The 25029-nt window shown below is 39.2% G+C and overlaps 1 protein-coding gene across 4 annotated transcripts; it reads left to right on the forward strand.

Moving 5' to 3' along the window:
- The first annotated feature begins 504 nt into the window (after nt 1–504).
- On the forward strand, nt 505–21529 carry STEAP2 (STEAP2 metalloreductase). Of its 4 annotated transcripts, none has more exons than XM_064704261.1 (5): nt 505–550; nt 5081–5602; nt 7242–7769; nt 9412–9576; nt 15723–21529. In XM_064704261.1, the coding sequence occupies exons 2-5, from the start codon at nt 5111–5113 to the stop codon at nt 16005–16007; spliced, it is 1470 nt and encodes a 489-aa protein (XP_064560331.1). In that variant the 5' UTR covers nt 505–550; nt 5081–5110; the 3' UTR covers nt 16008–21529. The 4 variants fall into 4 exon arrangements, with proteins under 4 accessions (XP_064560331.1, XP_064560333.1, XP_064560330.1 ...); XM_064704263.1 differs by lacking the exon at nt 505–550 and adding an exon at nt 848–1017; XM_064704260.1 differs by lacking the exon at nt 505–550 and adding an exon at nt 848–966.
- The last annotated feature ends 3500 nt before the right edge of the window (nt 21530–25029 follow it).

The raw sequence follows: 25029 nt of genomic DNA on the forward strand, positions 1-25029 counted from the left end.
CTGTTGTTGGGCACCACTGAAAAGAACCTGGCACGAACCTCTCGACACCTGTCTTGGAGATATTTATATGCATTGATGAGAGTCCCTCTCAGTCTTCTCCAGGCTGAACAGGCCAAGCTCCCGCAATCTCTCCTCATAACAGTCCTTCTGAGGTGCTCCAGATCCCTCATCATTTCTGGTGTGTCCCTTGGACCCTCTCCTGTAGTTTTGCTTGCACTGATGAGCCCAGAATGGACTCAGCACTCCAGATGTGGCCTCACCAGGGCCGAAAACAGGGGTAAGACCACGTGCTGGCCACACGCTTCCCGATCACTCCAGGCTACCACTGGCCCTCCTGACCGCACGGACACACTGCCGGCTCCTGACCAGCCATCACCCACCAAGGCTCCCTCGTCCCCCGGATCCGCCCGGCCGCGGTGGCGGCGGGAAGCGGCCGCAGGGGGCGGGTCGCAGCGGCAGGACAGGCGCCGCCTCCCCGCCCGCCCGGCACTGCGGGCCCGAGTGCGAGGAGGAGCGGCGGCGGCGCGGTGCTCTTGGCGGGCGGGCGGAGGTGAGCGGCGCCGGGGCCGGGCCGGGCCGGGGCGGGCCGGGCCCCATCCCTGCCGGGCGCTCCCGGGCGCAGTCGCCGCCCGCGGGGCTCTCCCTGCTGCCCATCGCGGCGGCTGCGCCGCGGCCGCCCCGGTCTCCGGGCGGGCTCTGGGGGCGCCGGCGCCCCACGGAACGGTGCGGCCCGGCCTCGGGCAGCCGCGGGGGCGCTCCGGTACCTGGCGGGGCCGGCGAGCCCCCGCCCCGCGGCGGGCGGGCCTGGCAGCGCTGCCGCTGCTGTCACGGGCGGTGTTGTCGTTGCAGCTGGAGATGCCGGCCCGGACCGGGGCCCCGCCGAGCCGCTCCGGGCTGGATCTCCGCTCCGCGCTGCCGCCCAGGGGGCAGCGGCCCGCGCCCGGCCTCCCGCCTGCCCCGCGCCCCGTAAGTGCCCGCCCGAGCGGCGCTCACGCACACACGGCCCGGCTTGCCTCGGTGCGGTTCTCTCCTCCCCTAGTTACTTTTCCAGAAGCAGTTTTTCACGTGTGTCACCATCTGGCTGACATTGCTCTGTGATGTTCTGTTAGCTAATTAAGGAGTATATGTCAAATCTATGTCGCTTTTATTATTTTTTATAACTATGGAATGAGTTAGTTCGTAAAAGAAGGTTGGTTTTGTTGAAATTTCTTCCTCAACAACCCACCTCAGCTGCTTCTTATCATCTGCTTCCTATTTATTTACTAATGGATTGCACAATAACTTGATGGAAAATCTGTCCAGGGGCTGAAGTTAGGCTAACAAGTCTTTGTTTTCCTTAGTAGTCCTCCCTTCTTTAAGCAATATGTGCTAGTCTGCCTGTCTTGTCATCTCTTTACTTCTGAAGATGTCACTTTGGTCAGCATTTTAAGCCTCAAAGGCTGATTTCATAGTTGTCTACTGACTTGAAAATCTTTATCTTATCTTCATCCTTTACTCTTAACTTACCTTTTCCACTTTGACCTCACCATCTCCCTGTAGAAGGAATTTCTTTAAATACCTACTCACAGTTAACTTTTCTGCTGAGGGCTGAAATAAAGAAGACGTTTAACAATAGTATGAGTTATAACTTGTTCTGTTTCCTCTGAAGTTATAAACCTTGCCTTCTGTCTTTTGTCTTTTTATTGTATTTATGGAACTTTTACTTGTTGCCATTTATCTTCTTCACTAGTTACACACTCACTTCTGTACCATCCTTGTTCTGATTTTATCTCAACATGATGGCACTGTTTCTTTGTCTTTTTATAGTGCTTCTTAGCCATGCACACAACATTTTACTTTTTTAATCTTGTGTGATTTTTCAGGTCAGGAAAGCTCTCTGTTGCAGTTATACACTCTTGCCTCTGAATTGCAGTTGTGCATTTAATATAATCCCTTTCACTAACTGCTAGAACTCTTTTTTTGTACATCTCTTAGATTACTTGTCTAAAAGTCATGTCAGCCTGTTCCCTGAGGGTTTTTTATGAAGTCTGTTAGTTTGATGCTGTTACTCTCGCTGTATTTTCCTCAGAACAGGCAGTGAGAAACTTTGGCCAGCAGGCCGAATTCAGCGCACCAGAGCAATTCATCATCCAAGTCCTGTGTGCCCACTCTCCCCAGGATCCTTTGGAGTAAAACTGAAAGTAGGCTGCAGCATGGTTAAATGGTACTGGTAGCCCATTTCCTTATGGTGCTTCCCTTTGAATCTCAAAGTTTTGCAGCACCTTCTGGTTACATGGTAAGAACTGAAGTGGGCTGCTGTAATCACGTGGTGAAAGCATACATGTTCTGTCATATCCAGTTACATCTCTTATCTCATTAGATATTCTCATGTTCCTGGGTGCAAACCCATCCTGATACAGGAAATACTGGTAGTTTGGTCATGTGTTAAATACGTTTCAGGTCACATGGTAAGGAAAAAGTCAGTGCTTTTTTGAGTGCATGCATAAAAATCTTTGTGCTCTGCCTCTGCCAGAAGGATTCACTGTTAGAATCTTTTCTTTGAACACTAACTTTGTTGTCACTTTCACATATGGCTTTCTGTCTTTAACTTCTGCGTCCAGTTTTGATGAGTTTGTACCTTGAAATGAAAAGTGCCCATTCTTCTAGTAGCTTCCTCTAATTTGTGAAACACAAAGCTGCTTTTAATTGTGGGAGGTTGTTCACCACATATTACTAGCCAATGGCTGGTTAATATCTCCCACTAATTATTAATTACCGTCATATCAGCTCTTGGATGGTAGCTCAGGAAAAGGTTCTGTGTGGTCTGTTGCTGATTGCTCCCAAGACAGCAACCTTGTGGTTTCTTTTTGCTCCTTCTTAGCCTGCCTCTCCTCATTGCTTCCTTAATATTCAGACTTTATTCCTGTTCTACAATTACATTGGCTTTGCCTGGCAAGACTTTGGTAGCAGGATGGGGAGGAGTGCTGTAGGGGTGGTTTCTGTGAGAAGCTGCAGGAATCCTCCCCTGTGTCTAATGGGGCCAGAGTCAGCTGGGTCTGGGATGGACCGTGGCTCACCAGAGCCCAGCCCATCAGCACTGGCTGTTACCTCCCAGGTAACATAGGTAAGATGGGGGATAAAAGTAATTGCAGTGCGGAACAGAGGATGAGACCACATGAGAGAAGCAACTCATGTAGACGCCAAGGCCAGTGAAGAAGAAAGAGGTGCCCTGAGCACTGGATCAGACGTTCCCCTGCTGCCTGTGGTGAGGCAGCTGTCCCTATGCTGCCCATGAGGTTCATGGTAGAGCAGAAATCCTCCTGCAGCCCACAGAGGAGCCCCACACCAGTGTAGGTGGATGCCTGAGAGGAGGCTGTGACCCCATGAGAAGGGGTGGAGCAGGCTCCTGGCATGGACCTGTGGAGAGAGGAGCCCACATTGCAGCAGGTTTCCTGGCAGGGCTTGTGACCGCATGGGGACCCACACTGCAGCAGCCTGTTTCTGAAGGATTGCACTCTGTGGAAAGGACCCTCACTGGAGGAGTCTGTGAACTGTATCCTGTGAGAAGGACTCACACTGCAGAAGTATGTAGAGGACTCCACTATGGGAGGAGCCTCATGCTAGTGCAGAAGATCTTACCTCCCTGAGGAGGAAGCAGCAGCAGGAGAAGCAGCATGTGATGAACTGACCGTAGAGTCCATTCCCTGTCTCCCTGTGCTGCAGAGTGGGAGCAGGCAGAGAATTGGGAATAAAGTTAAGCCTAGGAAGAAGCTTACTGGGGTGAGGGAAAGGTGTTTCTTTAGAATTTGTTTTACTTCTCATTGTCCTGCTCTGATTTTGATTGGTAATAAAGTCAGTTACTCTCCCCAAGTAGAGTCTGGTTTGCCTCAGGTGGTAATTGGTGAGTGATCTCTCCCCGTCCTTATCTCAACTTGTGAGCCTTTTGTGGTATTTTCCCTCCTCAGCCCAGCTGAGGAGAGGAGTGATAGAGCAGCACCTTTTTGGACACCTGGCCTGCAGCCAGGGTCAACCCCTGTCAGCGATGCAGAACCACCTAGGTTGTAACTGTGGTTTTGTGTGCAGACTTCCCTTTTGTTGGTTTTTAATGTCTTTGTTAGAGCTTTAATGCAGTTCTGTGACCAAGTATTTATTTTATTTTCCTGTGAGCCTTAGCTTCTGTTCTTCTTCAAAACATCCCTTACTACACTGAATTTGAGTCCTAAAATTATCTTCCCTTTTATTATTGGGTGAAATCTGTCTCTTCCTCTGCCATTAGCTTTCTCTGGAAGGCTGTCCCATGTATTTGTCTCCAGGATTTATTTTACTTGCCTGGATAGAAAATTGTGTTAAGCATATTTGTGACTCATGGCCTTGAATCCTTTACCCTTCCATCCACAGTTAATCCTTATACATCCATGGCCAGACCAAGCAGCCTGACCTAGAAATGTCATTAGTAATCTCGCAACTAGGTCTTGATAAATTTCTTTGTTGTTTCTGCCATTGGATCCACATGAGCTGCCCATTTTCCAGGCTGACAGGTGAGCGTGTCAGATGAATGTTTGTCATGATGTTATGACATTTGCATCTTTGAGACTTGCATCTCCTCCTTCATGGCCAGGAGAGGATATCACAATAATAACCTGCATAAACTTTTAATGGAATTAGCTTCCATGTACTCACTGATCTCATGCTGATCACAGGCCAGTGCTCTCTGCATTCTACTATTTTCCAATTTTCTTTACACGTTTCTACTCATTATTCTATTCACCATTAGTTTCAGGAGTACAAAGTTACATTGTGGGCCAGTATTCCAGGGCAGTGGAAGGTAAGAAATAGAAGATGAAAAAACTGTTGTACACTTAAGTAACTATTATTGAAGTGCTGAAGTGCTTCATGTTACTTATTACTTCTTCTATTGTCAAGACAAAATTGATTAGCACATACTTGATTAAGGAAAAAATATAATATGAAACTTAGAACCAAAGATTTTGCTTCCAGAGGCGTTAATGGATTTTGAGATCTCATAAAATTGTATGATGCTGATTTTTCCTTTTGTTTTTTCTTTTTTCTTCTCTTTCCTTTTTTTTTTTTTTCCCTACAGAAATCATTGTAGGTTTGGTGTCTTGGAAGCATGGAAACAATCTCTATGATGGGGAGTCCCAAGAACCTCAATGAAACTTTTCTGCCAAATGCTGCCAATGGCATCAAGGATGCCAGTAAGGTCACGATAGGCATCATTGGAAGTGGAGACTTTGCCAAGTCCTTGACAATCAGACTCATCAGATGTGGGTACCACGTGGTCATAGGGAGCAGAAACCCTAAACATGCAGCTGACTTCTTTCCCCATGTGGTTGATGTCACTCACCATGAAGATGCAGTGGCTAAAACAAACATCATTTTTGTAGCCATACACAGAGAACATTACACCTCTTTGTGGGATCTCAAACATTTACTTGCTGGTAAAATTCTTATCGATGTCAGCAATAATACAAGAGTAGACCAATATCCAGACTCCAATGCAGAGTATTTGGCATCACTTTTTCCTGATTCCCTAATTGTCAAAGGATTCAATGTCATTTCAGCGTGGTCACTACAGTTAGGACCAAAAGATGCCAGCAGACAGGTAAATGTTTTTATTTGTATTAATTTATTTGTGAAATGAAAATGACAGAACTGAATGTAACAGCCAGAACTCATGAAATTTACATTCCCTGACTTAACATGCCTAAAATGTTGGACCTTCAGCTTACATTTTAGTAGCTAATAAAACCTTTAGAGTTTAGTTCATCCCACTGTAAGACAAATAAAGTAAGTGGTCCAGTTTTTTCCCTGTGTTGCCTGTTTGTCTTTGAAGACTGCAGAGGAAATGTGAATACTAGCTTAGAATAAACAACTGACGTTTGGGTGACTACAGAGTAGAAAAGTTGAGTCTTCATGTTTTCCATAGGAAATGCGTTCATGTGTTTCCTTATGCTTTACACAAGGGTAGAGACAGTCTTTTCCACTGAATTTTAGTGGCAGCATTGGGGTGAACTATTGAAAGAGATGCACAGAAGTCTCAGGTCCCAATCCCAGAGGTCGAGAATCAGCTGTTCTAAAACTACTTGCATTCAATGTAGCAGCAAAGTGATTGAAAGAAATTATCTAGCTTTTAGAGTGCCCCAGAATCACAAATATGGGAACAGAAGGCGGCACATATGTTTCTAAGTGATAATTCATTTGATCCAGGGCTGCTTGGGAACATCATGTTCAAAGTCCTTCCCAGTATGTTCTCAAATTCATCCTGGGTGTAGAAAATGCACCTTTATGGTTTTCATGTTTTGCTGAAGGGATGTAAATTAAGCCTGTGCAAGCATCCAGTCCTTCACAGCTTTATGAAATCTGAGAAATACATAAGAAATAACTGATGTAACATGACTGCTGGAGACTAAATTCGGTTCTGGCACTTCAGGTAGATTTAAATGGAATGCAATTGATACGGAATTAGCATAATCTAAAAAATAACTTCACTATACTTCTTTTGTCCCCTTTCAGAATAGCACAATACTAATTAACTTCAGTCAAAACAGATCATATTTGCTTCAATGCAGGTGGTCAGCAAATAGTGTTGGGCAAACTATAGCCCATTGTACATTTTAATGGAACCTTGAAGTGCTTTGTAGCAGCACATTTCTTTGTCTCTGTAAGAAACTGCCCTTTAGAAAAAGTTCTTGTTTGGCTGCTGGTTTTTGTCTTTTCTGTTAAATACTCAGATCTGAAATCTGTGGAAATCCGGGTTGTGAAATAAGGCTAAAATTGTTACCCACAGAGAGGTAACACCGATTGCTGCGTCTCAGTCTGTGGATGCTAAAATTGTTTAAGGGTCATTGTTCAAGATTCCTGTATTTTTGAGAGATTTTGGATTTTCTTAAATGCTTTTAGCTGTAGCTTCAAGTTAGTCCAGTCCTGCAGACATTTCAGTATGACAGGTTTCAGTGTACAGATTACCAAGACATTCCCCATTATTAAATCCAAGAAAAAGCCAATTTTGTTTTGATTACTCTGTTCCTAAGTCAAAGTGCATGTTTGCACTTTGGCTAGATTTTTATGGGATTTTATTGTCATGTTGGCAATATAAGCTGGGATAAAGTGTACAGTTTTAGCCGTTGTGATGTAGTTTTGATTTTGAAGCGCTTAAGGTTTTTGGTGGATTTTGCTGTTTTTTTGTTTACCTTTGAGCCTTTTTCTCTGACTACAGACAATTCCCTTGACTCTCCCAACAGGTCTATATATGCAGTAACCATGTTCAGGCTCGCCATCAAGTTATTGAGCTTGCCCGTCAGCTCGGTTTCATTCCTCTTGATTTGGGGGCACTGTCATCTTCAAGGGAGATTGAAAACCTGCCTCTGCGCCTGTTCACTCTGTGGAAGGGGCCTGTACTCATTGCCATTAGCCTGGCAACGTTTTTCTTCATCTATTCCTTTGTCAGAGATGTCATCCATCCCTACATGAGAAATCAGCAGAGTGACTTTTACAAGATTCCCATTGAGATTGTCAACAAGACCCTGCCAATTGTTGCTATCACTTTGCTTTCTCTAGTGTATTTATCAGGACTCATTGCAGCTGCTTATCAGCTTTACTATGGCACGAAGTACCGGCGCTTTCCCCCTTGGCTGGACAGCTGGCTCCAGTGTCGGAAGCAGCTTGGGCTGCTCAGCTTTTTCTTTGCCACAGTGCACGTGGTGTACAGCCTCTGCTTGCCTATGAGGAGATCAGAGAGGTACTTGTTCCTCAACATGGCATACCAACAGGTAAGGCAGTCTTTAGTTCAGTCAGCCAAAAATGCCTTGCCTTGCTGCGTATGGCTCCTGAATGCAATGATTGGGTTTTTCTTAATCTGTTCTACTGCTTTTGGCACAAAAGTTATGGGTTATTTTAGGCATAGGTGCTGCCAGATAAGGAGACTAAAAGAAATATCTGCACATTTTGCTCACCTTGTGGGTCAATCTGCAGTTACGTTTGTGTGGTGAGGAGAATCAAGGACATGTCCCACTGAAATTCCTGATAGCAATATACACAAGAAGAATGTAGGATAGACAAGATAAGAGCAAAAGCAGGAAGATTCTGAGGTATGTTCCTTTCTATGTACACTTGTACATGGGGCAAGTGTGTATATCATAAGTGCATTTACAAATATGAAAAGTATAAGGGCAGATACTGTAATCATGCTTACAGATGCCTCTGTGTTCCAAAAAGGAAAAAAAGAAGATGCTGATATTTTGTAACATTTTGGACCAATGTTAAAAATACTTTATGCTTTTAAAATTCTGTGGACATCATCTATTGCAGACAATAGAAATTGACTCACAGTTTCCAGGAACAATTGATCTTGCATAACCCTGAAATGTTCTCTGACAAATCTGTCATCGCTAGAAGAGGGTCTGATGTTGTGTCAGTGGGACAGCTTATTGTAACCTTTAAAGTGGCAGAAAAGCAGCATTGCCCAAAAAACAGCAGTGCCATTCACCACATAAAATCTGTAGGAAAGAGAGAAGTGATAGAACAGAAAGGAAAACCAAATAAGGAAATAAAATAAAATGTAACAAATTAACAGGGAGTGTCACAAACTTTAAAAGAGCTAGTCAAAAACTGAACATAGGGGAAGGGCAAAACTGCAATAGGCAGCAAGAAACCGTAATTCACACTTAAAATTAGTAATACTAAATGATTCACTGGTACTTTTACTAAGAAATTATCTTAGTTTTAATGATACTGTAAAACTTTCACTTGCTAATATTTCTGGTGCACCTTTTTCAAGACACATCACATTGCAATAGTTAACCTGGAAGTGGAAAAAAGAATTGAATATCTAAGTTTCTTAGTTGTTAAGGTCCTGAATTGTTTCTTTTTTTCTGATAAAACTATCCAGCAAGAAACATCTTAGAAAAATCTGATGGCAATAGTGAAAGAAAGAAGCAAGCCTGGACTCAGCATAGAAAAGCTGAAGGAAATTATGCTGAGTTATTTCTCAATGTAATTAAAAAATCTAAAATCTAATTTCCAAACTAAAAAGAAATTGCAGGTTTATCTAACTTATGTTACAGAATTTATGTTTGCAGAGTCTGAAGAGCACATCTCCTCTTCTACAGTGTATAAGAATGTGCAGAATTACCTGATTTTATAACAGTATTGTTGTAAATGGTATATAATGTTACATGTTCTTTTAGCATCTCATCTAAAATGTCCATGTTTAGCATATTTTTAATCTAGCAAAAGCCAATACCAGCAGTAAGGAAATAGTTGTTTTTCTCCAAGGCATGAGAAAACCTCTGAAATATTTGACCACATTTTATAGTTGTCCTGTGACTGTGAACTTTAAGTCAACACAATTACTTCTGTTGGTATTTTTAATATTCTTTAGAATAAAGTTCATCCTTTCTGCTCTTTCATCAGGTTCATGCAAATGTTGAAAATTCTTGGAATGAGGAAGAAGTGTGGCGAATTGAAATGTATATCTCCTTTGGAATAATGAGTCTTGGATTGCTTTCCTTGCTGGCAGTAACTTCCATCCCTTCAGTAAACAGTGCCTTAAACTGGAGGGAGTTCAGTTTTATTCAGGTGTGTTACTTTTTTAATAAGGGGGTTTTGATGTTAACAAGAATTCCTTCATCACAGTCATGATCAACATCATAAACAAAAGCTCCTTGCAATGTGACAAGAGCCTTTTTCCTCTGTCTCTGGTAATTCAGTAAAAGCAATTACTTAGCAAATATGTTACCATGAAGGCACATTAAGCATTTCATGAGTGTAGAACAGGACTTTTTATTTTACACTTCTTGATCTTAAACAACCAGCATAGCTTAGACCAAATGATCACCAATCTGTTAATTTTCTGTTCTTAGAACTTCTTGCTAAATTCAAATTAGATAAATTTGGACAAACCTGCTAAATGCAGTGATACTGATGAGATACTTGTGTAGGTAGGTGCACACAGCTATTAAAATTGAAGACTTAATTTGCTGTGCAAGATTTTTATTGCACAATCCTTTGACAGCCATGGTGCCATTGGTTAAGTTTTACTTAGTAAAATATGAGCATTGCTTATCAAAATCAGAGACTTTTCAAGGCCCTGGCACACCATCTGCTGCCTTCCTTCCTCAGGTAAATACCTAGAACATGCGAATCTAACCAGCATAAAATACTGAGAAACACAGGCTTTAATGAAGCTCAGTGCTTGCCCTTACACATAACTGTGAGCAGTTTTAGGTAGCAGTCAGGTACAAGAAATTTTATTAGGATTCAGTTGGGTGAAAATTCCTAAGTGTGCACAGCTTTTGGGTTTGTTATGTTTTGTTTTCTGACTTTGGCTTTAGTACTGTAGTCTTAGCTCAGTCTTTTCTGATTAACATTTTTTTCAGCTTAGCCTAACAATATTGCTCAATTCTGAGTCCTGTTCATTTCAGAATGTGGGCACTGACTTTAAAGTTCAGGGCTTGGGTTGCACTTCATAATTTACAGATATTTTGAAGAGAATGGTGGGGAACACTTCAAAGGCTGTAGTTGTTTGGCATCTGTCTGTGATGTCTTTTCTTTTCCTTCTGATTTCCATGACTGGAAAACTGCAGGTAGACCTACAAAAAGTTTGCTGAAAAGTTTTTCAAAGTGGAGTTACCCTGATAGAATTGTTTATTCACAGTCATGGCTTTAAACCTTCAGAGAGACTAAATACTCAAGTGTATTGTTACAGTATCTCTGCCATCTGGAGTTCTCTGTGTGGGGACAATAGTACTGCTTTTGGGTGATATAAAACATTAGTGCAAAAGGGAAAAATATGTATTCACTTGTGAGTGGCATGATCCTTTATCCAGTAATAACTTCCAGCCACAAAAACAACATTTTTGTCTTATTTTTCCTTACTCATATTTCGAAATTTCAGGCTTGTGTGGCTGAGTCAAAACCCATACAATAACCACAATGATGTGTCTAGAACTACATATTTATTGCAGTTATTTCCACTGTAAATTAAGTCAAAATAGTTCCAAATCTAAATAATTATGAACTTTAACGACCCATCTGTCAATATTTTGAGTAACTTGTTTGGGAAGAAGTTGTTTGCTTGGGAAGTATGTTACAGTTCATACTGTAATATGTGCAGAAGATAACTGGTATTGGTAATGAACTAATATCATTTGCAATTTTTAATCACAAAAGTATTGAACTACTGAAAAATTTCTTAAAGTTAATGAGTGTTTACTTTGTAATTAATTCTCAGGAAGTTATTCTCCATTTAGTTACTTGTCAAAAAAAATCCTCTTGATTTCTTCAATCAGAAAACAGTGATTGCTTACTAGAGTAAAAGGAGTCTGTATTTCAGTATAAGTTTCACTGTCCCCAGTATGCAAGGAGAACAGATAAAACATTATAATACTTACTCTCTTTTATGTTTTTCTTCTACTGAAGTTCAGTTCAGTGAAGGAAAATTAAACTTAAATTTCTCCATCTTTTCTATGGAGATATCAGGGAGATAAACAGCAGAACTACTAACCTATCATCCCATTGCTGCTTTTCCTTTCAGCTGGGGAAAGCAGTATGTCTCTAGCTTTAGTCCTGAATCTCAGATGATTTGCCACAACAGCTGCTGGACGTATTTCACATCTGACAGATGAAGAATCAGTTGGTCAGCACACTCAGTGTCCCAGCTCAGCACTTCCCACTGAGAACAACACATTCTTTCTTGCTCATCTTAGAAAATGTAGTTTCATCAAAATAAGGTGTGGCCTCTTCTAAATAGTTTTACCCCAAGAACATAGTCTTGAATCCTACTAGGAAAATCTGATTTTATTAAAATGTACAGTATAGATTAGCCTTGTTCCAGTAGAACAAGCCCTTAGCAGCATCTCCCCAACCTGCAGCAGTTGAAAGTGTTCAAACACAGTCTTCCTAATACTCTAAAGAATCACCAGTTGTCAGTATTTTTGCACAGAATTGTTGTCTTTGATATCCCAAATTCTTTTGGAGATGCCTCCATCTTACCTAGCCTGGTTTCAAACACAGGTGTCAGCAGCTCCAAAAATCCCAGCCTGCTTTATCAAGGGAAAAGGACTTTGAGAGGACAAGCAGTGCAGGCTTCACTCATAGTATGCACATGAACAAAGTGAGACATGAGAAGGCTTAATAGTGCAAAAGGAAATTACTGTGTCAGTCCTAGAAAGAGCTAAGAGACCAGCAGAAAAGAGGAATTGCTACAGTACAGAGTTGACCCCTGTACAAAACAAAGGTTTGATTACTTCATCATGATTTGGAGAGAAACACTCATAACATCCAGATAGAGAAGCCAGAACGAGACAGTGATGAAGTTTTCTCAGTAGGAGATCCTGGATGACTGAAACTTAGTGTGAAACTTTGCAGTCACGTTAACATAACCCAGAGCTGAAGTTAACTGAGAAAACAGCAGCAAAGAAAGCTGGGGCTGATAAACTAATGCATCCATTTTCTTAAATGACACTTCAGTATTCTTCTTTTTCTCATCTAAATATATTGGATAAGGAGCAAAGGAAGACATGGGCAAGAAATACAAAAGAATTTGTATTTTGTCAGAGCAGGCAGAATAAAGAGCTTAAACCAACACACTGTAAACAGAAAAAAAGACATTTATTGAAACCAGTCCTTGACTGTTCACATAAAATAGAAGGAAATGGAGAGTGTTGTCTGCAAGCTATCCTGCACTGGGTCCTTCAGTCTAGTGAGGAAAGTTAAACTGTAAATATATAATGCAAACATAAATGACTGCAGCTTTTGTTTTCCAGTCTAAGGCTTCAAGTCCAAACCCCATCATTTAAAGTGGCAATGAACAGAGCAGATTGGTTTTGAAAATTGAGCTTCATGTTTTTAGCAAAAAACAACACAAATCTGCCATTTGAGTGGTAGGAAGCTGACTTTTTTGTAGCTATTCCTTTTCTCTGCTAGCCCAATCCTAAAGTTTTTTGGAGGCAGTGTGAGTAAAATATTTCTCATGCATACACTTTGAGGAAAGGCTGCCCTGCCATAGTTCTCCCACTAATAATAGGATGCTTTTTCCCCAGAGTAAGGTAGACTAAGGCCTGAGTATTTAGCAAGTTTGTGGGTAAGATTCCAGTCAGAAGTTACTACAAACAGTTTTTAAGTTTAGCAATAGCTGTTACACAGAGAATCTGAAGTATATCTTGCATAAATGTTGAATTTAGAAAATACCTTTTGTATATATAAATTGCTTGGAACTACTTGACCATTGTGAATGTGGAAATTCCTGAAGCAGAATTGCCTCACAGCACATTTTGTCTCTAAATAGGTTCATCTTGCTGGTAACATTTTAGGGTTTTTTCTCTTTCATCTTTCCTGCTCCATTAAGTTTTGTTGGTTCCTTTCTCAAACAATACCAGTTTGTCCAATTTATCAGTAGCCTTGGCTGGAAATCTCCCATATTGGCTAAAAGCTGACTTTGATCAGGAAGGAAAGAAACAAAACAGGGAGGACTTAGAGAAAAGCTAAAAGATTTGGGAGTCCATAGGAAATGTGCTAATCTATTACTCAGCTTTCAGGAAACACAGTATTATGGAAGATAAGAAAACAAAGCAGCCAAAGATACTCTTCCACTTTTCCCAGCAGCCATCCTAAAGCCCAGGCAGAGGGTTGCCAGGAATTACAACTGATTTTACCGCTTACTGTACAGTTCAATGTGAATTTACCAGGGAAGAAACAGTATTTCTTCTTGCTGCTTTCAGAAGTCCTCTGCTCTTAAAACAATTATCATCTGGAGCCTGGTAATGGTAATGAAGGGCCCAGCTGAAGAACATAGCTGACATTGATAGCTGACAGAAGTTATAGCAATGTCTTTGTTTTAGATGTGTAGTTGAATTGTGCAGTACACGCTAGCACATGCTCTACCAACACTTCAGAGAAGCATATGGCAACTCTTCACAGGGCAAGAAAAAAAAAGAACTTAATAAAACAGAATCATATGTTTTTCTTGTCCTTTTATTGTTAGTTTAAAATATACTGGACGTACTTCTTAGTTTCCATTTTGACCATTAGATAGATGTATACAGATGTCTCAAAACTATAGCTTGCAAATGGAATTAAAATAAGCACTAAAATTAAATAATTGGAAATGAATGTATATTTCTCTTCTGTTTCTATTTTCAAGAATTGTTATATTTCTCATCAGTAATCCTGATGAAGAAATGAGGGATATGATTCACTTGTGCCCTTCTCCCTGCTGCCAGTAATATAACAATTCAGGACAGTCATACCAACAAAAATCTGCAACAACATAATATAACATCGGGTTTGACTGTATTGTTTGTTGTCCAAATTTCTTACCAGAAGTTCCGTTCAGATACCACATATGCCATTTTCATATCCTCGAGTGTTTGTCTAAATGTTGTTTACTATGGGATATTTTGGGAACAAATTTTTTTTAAGAAAAAGTATGCAGCATATCTAAAGATTAACAAAAGGGCCCTGAAACCATTGGCAAAAAAGCCCACATAAATATTGGAAAGTCAAAAAACAGGGTAGCGATCCCAAGAAATTAATAGAAATATTTTCTTTTTATACCATTATACCTGTGAATCCTTGCAAATAGTATTAACTCAGACATTCTTCTTGCTTTAGAAGCTGCTTAATCTTGAAGTAGAAGGAATTAATTCTTTCACTACCTATTATAGACCCTTGGGCTGCATTTTTCTTTGCTTGTCTGTTTGCTGGAATTAGACCATACCTTGGTAGCCGGTTACCTTTCTCAATGCTTGTTCTCTGTTTCAATGATTTGCTACAAATGTTTCCCAACCAAGTTAGTCTTTACATCAGTTTTGGACAGAAAGAGTTTTCCTTCATTTGATCATCACCAGAAGTCAAAGCATAGTAGTCTTCTTTTGTCATGGTTTGGGAAAGTTAAGTTGATGCCTTGTCAAATCTATGAAGCATTGCAGCTACAGGGTCCTTAAAAAGGTGGATTCCCAGAATTGCTGAGTGATCCCTGCTATCTCCAGCTTCTGTGGCAAGCTCTAGATTTTTGTGCTGAGAGGTCCTTCCTCTGCAGGCTGCTGTGGGAACCCTCTGTTTCACCTTTTACCCAGCTCTGCTGGTTTATGGTAGACTGCAGCACTGCTTTGTGCTGTCATGGCCAAGGCCTGCAGTTCAGATATTGCCATTAAACACTCAGCAACAACTGAAGGAGAAGGCAAGGGATGGTTTATGCTCACATCAGACAAGTGACAAGTGGATGTAGGCCTTTGTGAGACAGAAGTATGCTGTGCATCTCAAAGTGATAAAAATATGCAAGTTTAGGCCCAAATCCCTTCCAAGAGAATTGCATTGTTCCATAATAAGGAATCTTGGAATTGATCTATCCTCATCATTAAGAATTAGGAAACTTAATTTCCAATCACAATGAATATTGTTCCGGTAACTACTCTGGAATCGTTTCTTGTTGGCATACCTATCCTGAAGTTGGCTTCCATTACTTAGAATTTGGGCAGACATCATTTCAGCTTTGACTAAGGCCTGTAGATGTTAGCAGAGGTACTCTGTAAATCAGTGCTCAGTTCAGTCAGTAAATTTCAGAGTGGTAACTTAAAACCATATATTGCTAACTTAAGGTAGTGAATAGGTAGAGATGTCTAATAGAAATGTTAAAATAATCCAAATAATGTATTAGAGCTGTCAGGTGAAGGACCAAGTGCTATTATATATATTTTTTTTTTCTGTTTTCTCTTTCTTCACAGTCTACACTTGGATACATTGCTCTGCTTATAAGTACTTTCCATGTACTGATTTATGGATGGAAGAGAGCTTTTGAAGAAGAGTATTACAGATTTTATACACCACCAAATTTTGTTCTTGCCCTTGTTCTGCCTTCCATTGTAATTGTAGGTAAGATCATCTTACTTTTGCCATGTGTAAGTAGGAAACTGAGGAGAATTCGAAGAGGATGGGAGAAAAGCCATATTATAGAAGAAGTAAGTGGGTCTGTTCCACATCTCTCCCCAGAAAGGATAACTGTGATGTGATGATATTTGTTAACACTGTTGTACATGTTTGGGCTTTGGGTTTTTTTGTCTGTGTCAAATAAATTTTTAGGAGTCTAGTTAAGTAGGAGGCTTTGTAAAGTCTCTTGCTTGACACATAGTACAAGCTCTTAACCAAACTATGAGAAGACAACTATTTCTGATAACTACAAAAATATTTTTGTTTTCGATTACAGAGGACAGATGATTATGAAATAAAAAAAAATTAATGTTCCTTTGCACAGTTATATCACAATAATATTTTATTAGAACCAGGCTTTACAGATATTTTTTTGCCTTAGTGTATATGTGTCAGAGTGCTGCTTATTAATATGACATTTTCTGGGCAGTGTTTCTTCTATTAAAACCACATTTCTGGGTTAATGAGTTCAGAATATAAAGTAAAATATTTAGGAAATAACTAGGATTTGAAAGAAATTAATTTGTAATGATCACAGAGTCACAGAGTAGTTTGAATTGGAAGGGACCTTAAAGATCAGTACGTTGCAAGACCCCTGTCATGGGCCTTGACAACTTTCACTAGACCAAGTTACTCAAAGCCCCATCCACCCTGGCCTTGAACACTTCCAGGGATGGGGCATCCACAGCTTCTCTGGACACTCTCTGCTAGTGCCTCACCACCCTTGTAAAGAATTTCCTCCAAAAATCTAAATCTAAACCCAATCTAAACTGACTCTCATTTCATTTATAGCCATTCCCCCTTGTCCTGCCATTGCCCTCTCCAGCTCTCTTGTAGGCTCCCTTCAGGAACTGGAGAGCTGCAGTCGGGTCACCCCTAAGCCGTCCCTTCCAGGCTGCACAAAGCCGATTCTCTCCCCCTTTCCTCACAGGAGAGGCTCCCCAGCCCTCTGACCATCTCAGGGGCCCTGCTCTGGACTCCAGCACGTCCCTGTCCTTCCTGTGCCAGACCCCAGGGCTGGGTGCAGAGTTCCAGGTGGGGGCTCTGTCCCCAGAGCAGAGCAGAGGGACAAATCCTCCCTGCCCTGCTGCCCAGGCTGCTCTGGGTGCAGCCCAGGGCACGTTTGGCTCTCTGGGCTGTGAGTGCCCATGGCTGGGTCATGTCCAGCCCCTCACCCACAGCACCCCAGGTCCCTCTGGGCAGGGCTGCTCTCCATCCCTTCATCCCCAGCCTGGATGGGCACTGGGGGTTACCCCAGCCCGGGGGCAGCCCCTTGCACTTGGTCAAGTGTATTGCACATGTACAGTATATTTATTTGTGTGTGGTTTTACACCATTACATGATTGGAATATGCAAACCCAATCTCAATTATGGTGTGACATCTTGTAAGCAAAGGGTATTGCACTAAACTTGTTTTTTCAAAGTATTAAGTAGGATTTTAGACCTTTGGCATTTCTTTATTTCCATACATCATATAATGAAGATTCAGAACAGTGCTATGCATTTATAGAAAGATATGTGTGTAAACTAGTTTTTGATTTTTTAATGACTTTGAAATATGTGGAGATATTTTAAAACAAAAAGAAAAGCTGAGAATTCAGCAACAATAAAAATCCATTTTCACTGTGAAACTTCCAATATATTGGAAGCATCACAATACTCATGTTCTGTATGTGTCTACACTGGAGTTTTAGTTATTATATATGAATTTCCCAGAATGTGTCTTAAATTCTTAGTATCTTTTTGTGCAAATCCAATCTTCTATTTTTATATAAAGGTCTAACTTTTACAAGGGTCTCTGGGATATGCCTGAAGTTTTGAGAAACCAAATTATTATTATATTTAAAAATCTCTAAACCCTGACATTTGCATTTGCTGTTGGATTCTAAATAATGTTCACAATTGCTTATTACTACTGCTGTGTCAGTAGTAATTACTCTTCTCTAAAAAATCAACCAAACTCAACTCATACCTTCAGGCTGCTACTGCTTAATTAGCAGAACTTCTATTTCAGTGAATCAGATTGTGTATTTGGTTCTAATTTTCTTGTATTAAATTATATTTTTTCTTATCTATATTTGCACTGTTTAAAATCTCAAATTCTTTTAGGTGAACCTTCTCTTATTATTTATTGCTTTGAAAGAATTTGTCCTATCATGTATCAGAAATATATAGAATTAAGTTTGAATTTATCCTTAAACATCACTGGTCCTGTAAATCTCATCATCTCTGCTTGTAATGAAATGAACAGCTTCACAGAAAAGAAAATTCTAGAATCAAACTCTGCCCCCAGTTATGCCAACCTAAGCCTAAAGAATTAATGTTAGTTGTTCTTAAATTAATTTAAAATCCAAAATATCTACAACTATTTTATTTTTATTCTAGTATCCAAATTCCCCAGACTTACACATCAACCCTGTGTATATTCTGGGTTTGTTGCAAAATGAGAGACAGTTGAACTTCTTTTCACTTTAAGCATGTTCATATCTAGAGATGAAAAATAAAATAATTTAATGATGTTTTTTCAGAGTTAAAGTATTTTTATATGTTTTTAGACATGTTTTGTATTGAATAAGAGGCCAGTGGATTCTTGAAAGGGGAGGTTTGTGATATATTTTTTGAAAAATACAACTGTTATATGGGTCAACAGATATTTGATCCTTTATTTTAGTTCACAAATTTTCAATTTCAAGTAGCTGGAAAGCTCAGATTTATCCTTCTTTTTAAGCCTTGGTGAGGAGTCACTTGGAAGGAAAATAATTAATTTTATTTCACCATTTTTGGAAAATTAAATTATAATAACAGCAGTAATTGGTCAGGCTAAGGTCTTTGAGAGTTGTCTCCAGTAGCTGACAAGTGGTAGATGCTTCTAAAACGAAAGCAAGTGTCCAGTGATTTTTTTTCTTAACAAAACTTCTCAACCTCTTGGAAATCAGTTATTTTGGATTTATTCGAGACAGGTGCTGCCTTTGGATTACTGTATTTAATAGCTACATTCTCAAAAAATTTATCAAGCATTTTAGAAATATGAAAATCTCCTATTTTCTGAACAGAAAAATAATAAAGGAAAAAAAGGTTCAATAAACCTATCAAATAAATAAATAAATAAATATTTGTATTCTTTCTTTTTCCAAAACCAAGTAAGTTTTTTTCAGGGTATTTATTTTATTGTTCCTCCTCCAATATGCAGCTATTTCAGAGAGTCTGGTGGTGATACACGAGTACAATACTTTTTTACCAAACATTCTAGACTTGACTGAAAACCCTGTTGCTGCTGGAGACAGACAGGAGCCTAAATTACTACAAATGAGATTTCCACATAAAAATGAAGAACAAGTAACAATTACAACTTCTAACCCAACTTTGTCTTAATGGCATTCCAAAAGGTGTATATTTCTTAAAAGGCTTGTAGAATTGAATGTCCTGGACTGTTTCCTATTTCATTAATGCAGAGTGAAACCACACAAACTTGAAGCATTGCACTTCATTCCTTTAAATAAAATTAACTTTTAAAATCTTAGAACATAATAAATCTTGGATAATTTTAATGGGATAAATACCACTCTACGTTCTACCCCAGTCCTGCATGTGAAACCTAATTAAAATCACTAGAATGGGCTGGTATAACTGAGAGTAGAATTTCATACCTCTGAACAGATTTAGGCAGAACGTATTACCATTGACAATCTGACTACATTTGAAAATTAAATATGCTGCTATTATTTTACAGTAATTTTACATTTCTGTGGAATATGTAGTTCACATTCACATTCCCTACAATTATTATTTTGATGCAATAGTGATAATGTTGCAGAACTATGATATTGTACTAACTGAAAATTACTGTCAGAGGCCATAGATGTTGTACTGTAATGCATCCACTGACAGTATATACAGAAATGTACTGGCCCTCTTTCCTATGCAAAAAGTTACTTCATCATTAAATTTCTTCAACAGTGATTAAACTGCTACATTATAAATTGCCAAAGATGTCTGGAGAGAGTAATGATGAGTCAGTCTTATTTTAAAACTGTGCGTAGAAAATTAAAAATGTGTTTTAATTTTATATGTTACTTAAAAGGTTGAAATATTGAAGTATTAATAAGTAGACAATATTTTTAGATCAACTATATGAAGGCATTTTGTGAAATATTTGTGCTACAAAAGTGACACATGGTTTCCTGTTAGGCCATGTATTTACTTCTAAGTGGAATAGCATGTTGACTTGTTATTTAATATTTTGTAGTGTTCTTTAAGGACCAGTTTGCTCTAACAAGACACTGTTAAGCCTGAAGGTAAACAACACTCATGCGTTTAGCAAACTTTATATCCAGCATATGTTTAGTCCCACAAGAGATCTTTATTCATCTGACCAAACACATTGATTTCTATAAACTCACCATAGGCTTCTCATTGGAAAAATACCTGAGGCTAATTGTTTAGTTTAGATTGCCTAAATATAAACAACTAAATTCATTTAGACATCTTAGTTACTTAGGAGAATAAATACGTATTTTGGGGAATAGTTGCTATAAAATTATTTTTGTGTAGCTTTATATAAATTGCTTAACTGTCTAATGAAAATAAGTAAGCAAATAAGCCTAATTTCTCTTAATTATTGTACAGTTTAAAAAAATAGAGCTTAATATGTGATACAGAATTGTACACGTATTATAAAATGGAGACTTCTATGTATTTAGCAACAGGTTATTTTTTTTCCATGGATATTAAGGTGTTCTTTATTAACACTGTCTAAAACAGTTCTATCATAGGTTCCATGTGTCTAATTTTATCTTGAAATTCTCTTAGCTGTTGCAACTATGTACAAGTTAATTAAGTGCACATGTTCTTGAATTATTTAGTTTTTGAGTTATTTAGAGATTAATTATTTTGTAATTGTTTTGCAAGTTCTTCAGCTTGTGGTAATGGTTATTTGAATTGTTGCCACATTTAATTTTTTGTTCCAACATTGTAAATTATATGATGTGCCAAGAATATTTTTATTTGTCATTAATTGCCTATATAATAGTGTGTCTCTATGTTTGTGTCTGTATGGTATTAGCTGCCCAAGTGGCATTAAAGGAAATAGTTAATGAATATAAGGCAATGAGTTCCCCCATGGCAATAAATTTCACAGGTATGAATACAGTTAGGAAACAGCTTTCCTGTGAAAGTTAGATATATCAGGTGCATAAAAACTAGATTCATTGAATTTTTCAGTGTTAATATTTTCACATATGCAGTGGTAATGAATGCATATGCATAGTTCCTTGCAGACAGTGCATCTCCTAATACACAAGGTTTTGAATTCTTGGCTGTTCATCCTGTAATATAATGTTGCAGTACTGATATTGTATCACCATGTGATACTGCTTGAATTAATTAGATTACAGACTTTAAAATAAGTGACACATTTAACTGACTTAAACAATGATCTCTGTCATTATATATTGTTTCTCATGCTTTGTTGGCAGTGTCTTACAGTAAGCATAATATGTCTCCCATGTGTAATATTCTCTTTGTAGTTGTGTTTGTCAGACTGTTTGTGCTGTCTCTCTGAACAGGGCTATTATAAATTATTAGTAATGCTCTTATCTATTTTTCCACAGACTGTGTTTTACACAAAAATCAATAAAAAATCAATGTAAGATATTTTGTTTTTTTCTTTTGTGCTTATGCAGAATAAATTTTAGCTTGTGTTTCTTTCTAATACATGGGTATTCTGATCAACATTTTCTCAGAGAGATAAAATTTGAATGTGTGTTCATAAAAATATTCTAAGGGCAGTTTATTTCTTTTTCGATGTCTGGATTGCAGCTTTTTCACACGGACACACTGGATTGCTTTATCCCTTATCCTACTCTAAGTTTTCTCCATGCTTTCAGATACAGTACTCTCAGAATATATTCAGTCCACTTTTCATTCAACAGAAAGTTTGGCTATGATGAGATTGCTAGGCACCAGTATGTTTGCCAAGTGTCCTGTTGTGTGTATGAAAGGGAATTACTCTTCAAATGAAACAAACAGGTGAAGCACTTTGCAGTCCTTCTTTTGGAAATACATAACTTTTTTTCTAAGAGGTTTATGCCAGCAGAAGAGGAAAACAATACATGAAAGGTATAATGCTGCTTACTGTCCATCAGCAGCATAAACTGTTCTGAGTTCAGACGAGTAAAAATGCATGGGTCAGTAGAGCTGGCAGCATTTCCATTGCTTTCACATTAGGTTACATAGCCTTCCCAGACTCCCTAATGGAATATAGGTGTTTTTAAAATTCAGAACATTTAATATTGGTATGTGACATGCCTAACCTAACAGTAACATTTTGGACCTTCAAATCTTTGTTTTCTTGGCTTCTATCTTTTTTAATCTCTCAATTTCTCTATATCTCAGTGCCTGTTCTACTGAATGTTGATATCGTGCCAGCAGCTGGGGCCCCAAACTTACACCCTTCTCCAGGCTTATCTTGCACTGCACAAGAGTATAAGTTCTGAGTCCTGTGATTTACTGTGTTTCCTTACAGTAATAAAGATCAGTGTGAAAGTTCCCCTCAATTTCACACCACCCCATGACCTCAGCACTGTATTTTAATAGTACAGGCAGGTAAATCCAGATGTTGGAAGCTCTGTTGACTTGACGGGTTTAAGCCACTTCACAGGTCTTTTCTTTTTATTCTGTGAATATCAAACATAGAAGGTCTGTCAGGACAGACAAAAAAAAATGAAAGGAGAATGAAAAAGTTGTTGAGGAGTCAACAGACTTAGAAAGAATCTTAGAAAAATTTCTGGACTTTAGACCTCAATGTCATATTTGATAAAGAGTGCAGGTGGCTTTGGACAGAATCTACATGTTGGATATAGCCAAGAAAAGGACATCACTTGACTAGGAGCTGAAGAGCCCTATTGCTGCACATGAAAGGTAAATACTGAATAATAGTCCCTTAAAAGCTCACAACTTATTTTGTAAAACAGCAAATACTGAGTGCTAGAGGAAATAATTCACTCAGCAAAGTCAACAGGAGACTAATGGCAGACCTAGATAGGTAACCTTGATCTTCTAATGTGCAACTGTGTTCTACACAGAGTGCTGTGGTTTTATGAAATTTAAGTTTTACCTCAAGAACAGAGTTTGCTGAACCGCGTCTTCACACCAAAATAGTTTGTCCTCAGTCAAAACAGAAATCCTCTTTACATCAAGTGTATGTTTTTAACATATTTATTAGCATTTGTAAGACTTAAAATTCAATACTCTCCTAAGTAAGGCCTTGGTGTCTTGAATATTTTCATCACCAATGGAAGAAGTAGATGTGATAAAAATACAATATAAGCCTCTGGGGTTTATTAACTTTTGAGTAAATATTATCACAGTTGATTGCATTATTTTGAGAATGGCTGTTTTCCATTTGCCAAGGGCAGCAGAGTCCCTGTAGTCAAACTTGCATAATGTAGCTTTTATCCTAGATTTTTAAAGATTCATTTTGAAGAAGGTGCACAGTGAGCAAATGGAGCTTTGCAATATGATCTTTGGAACAGTGAGCCAACAAGTGCCATGTGACTTAAGCTTATAATTTACAGACTAAGTTGCTCAATTTAGGTATATTCTCTATACATTTGTCCTTCAAAACATGGAACAAGCAAACTTGAAATCACTTAGGCAACAATAGAAATAAATGTAAGCAGGTTTTCTAATATAAGCTTTAAAACTTTGAATACATACAACTTCAGTTCCTATCTTGGCACCAAGAGAAAAAAATTATATATAAATCAGCTTTTTCAGCTAAATGCCTGGAGACATACAAGCATTGTCAGTACTTTTAGTCTCAGGTGCTTAATAGAAAATCTTGTTCCATCCAGTATAAGCCCAAATACAATACAGAATGTTCACAAAACAAATACTTGAGTAGAACATGGAAGGGCCAGTAAGGTGGTTATAGTAATGGAGAGATGTGTGTACATGGATGGATGAAGAGTGTCAAACACCAGCTCCAAGGCTGGCAACGGCGCTGTCACATCGTGTGAGGCCACTTTATAAATGTGCTACAGCCCTGCCTTTGTATGACCTGTGTTCCAGGATCACAGCTCAGGATGTCATGGATGTCAAAGGGCCATTGCATTTTTTAAATTCAGAGCCCTATACTATGCTAGGCTGTAATTTTGCCATCATTTCAGAGTTGCATACAGGATGAATTTCTACTAAATGCAGAGAGTGCGTGGGTATTTTTGTGTATGCGCAAATACACAATACTTTGTCTTTTCCCTTTGATGAAAAGAGAATTCTATAGCATGTGTGAGTACTAAATATGAGATGCACCTTATTTTTGTAGAAGGCAAGTATGAAATGGGAAGAGTGTAGCATGCAAGCTGGGAAAAATGAAAATAAGGACTGTGTTGGTTATAGTTGGAGCCATAAAGTTGTCTTTCTTGATTGTTATCAATCACTTATTTTCATATAAAAGCTAGCTGTTTAAAACTCGAGACATGTTAGCATTTAATAAATTTCACATATTAAAATATTTGTTTGGAATCATTGTAGTTAATTATTCGTCAATGAAAACCGAGGTTGGCACTCAAAGACCCGGGATATGTGCATATCCAATGTGATGTGTGTGCAATTTGCCCCAGGTGTGTCCAGATCCCAGGAATGGCAGCTGAAGTGAGCAGTCCAGTAGAGTACCTGAGAGCACACTGAGCGCTGAATCTCAGCTGTCAACTAAACCTCAAACAGCTGCTCACTGTTTGCTAGTAGAAGATACCTGCATCCTCTCACTCTTCTCTCCCGGCTTTTATTACTTTTTTGTATCAGTCTATGCACAGAAAAGATTACTTTTGCCATTTTCCCCGCTGCCAGGCTGCCCCAGTCTGGGGTTTGTCGTGGTGACATCTCATGGAGGGTTTTTTCACGATTACTTGTTATGGACCCACCGGCCACTTCCCTTCCAGCTGCCCAGCATGTAGACGGGGTGGGGAATGGTTTTCTCACAGACAGCAGCCCGCGAAGTGCCATTTCTGGCCGGGGGGCGGAGAGCCGGAGCAGCGGCAGGCGGCAGAAGGGCCGGGCCGGGCCGCGGCACCGCTCCCATGGCAACGGCCGGGCCGCGCTGCCGCC

Source organism: Zonotrichia leucophrys, chromosome 2 (genome assembly GCF_028769735.1).
Source record: "Zonotrichia leucophrys gambelii isolate GWCS_2022_RI chromosome 2, RI_Zleu_2.0, whole genome shotgun sequence".
Taxonomy (NCBI): Eukaryota; Metazoa; Chordata; class Aves; order Passeriformes; family Passerellidae; genus Zonotrichia; species Zonotrichia leucophrys.

Coding starts and splice junctions, on each gene's coding strand:
- STEAP2 (XM_064704261.1), top strand. CDS start 5,111: ATGGAAACAATCTCTATGATGGGGAGTCCCAAGAACCTCAATGAAACT. Junction 5,603..7,241: donor CAAAAGATGCCAGCAGACAG/GTAAATGTTTTT, acceptor CTCTCCCAACAG/GTCTATATATGCAGTAACCA. Junction 7,770..9,411: donor TCAACATGGCATACCAACAG/GTAAGGCAGTCT, acceptor CTCTTTCATCAG/GTTCATGCAAATGTTGAAAA.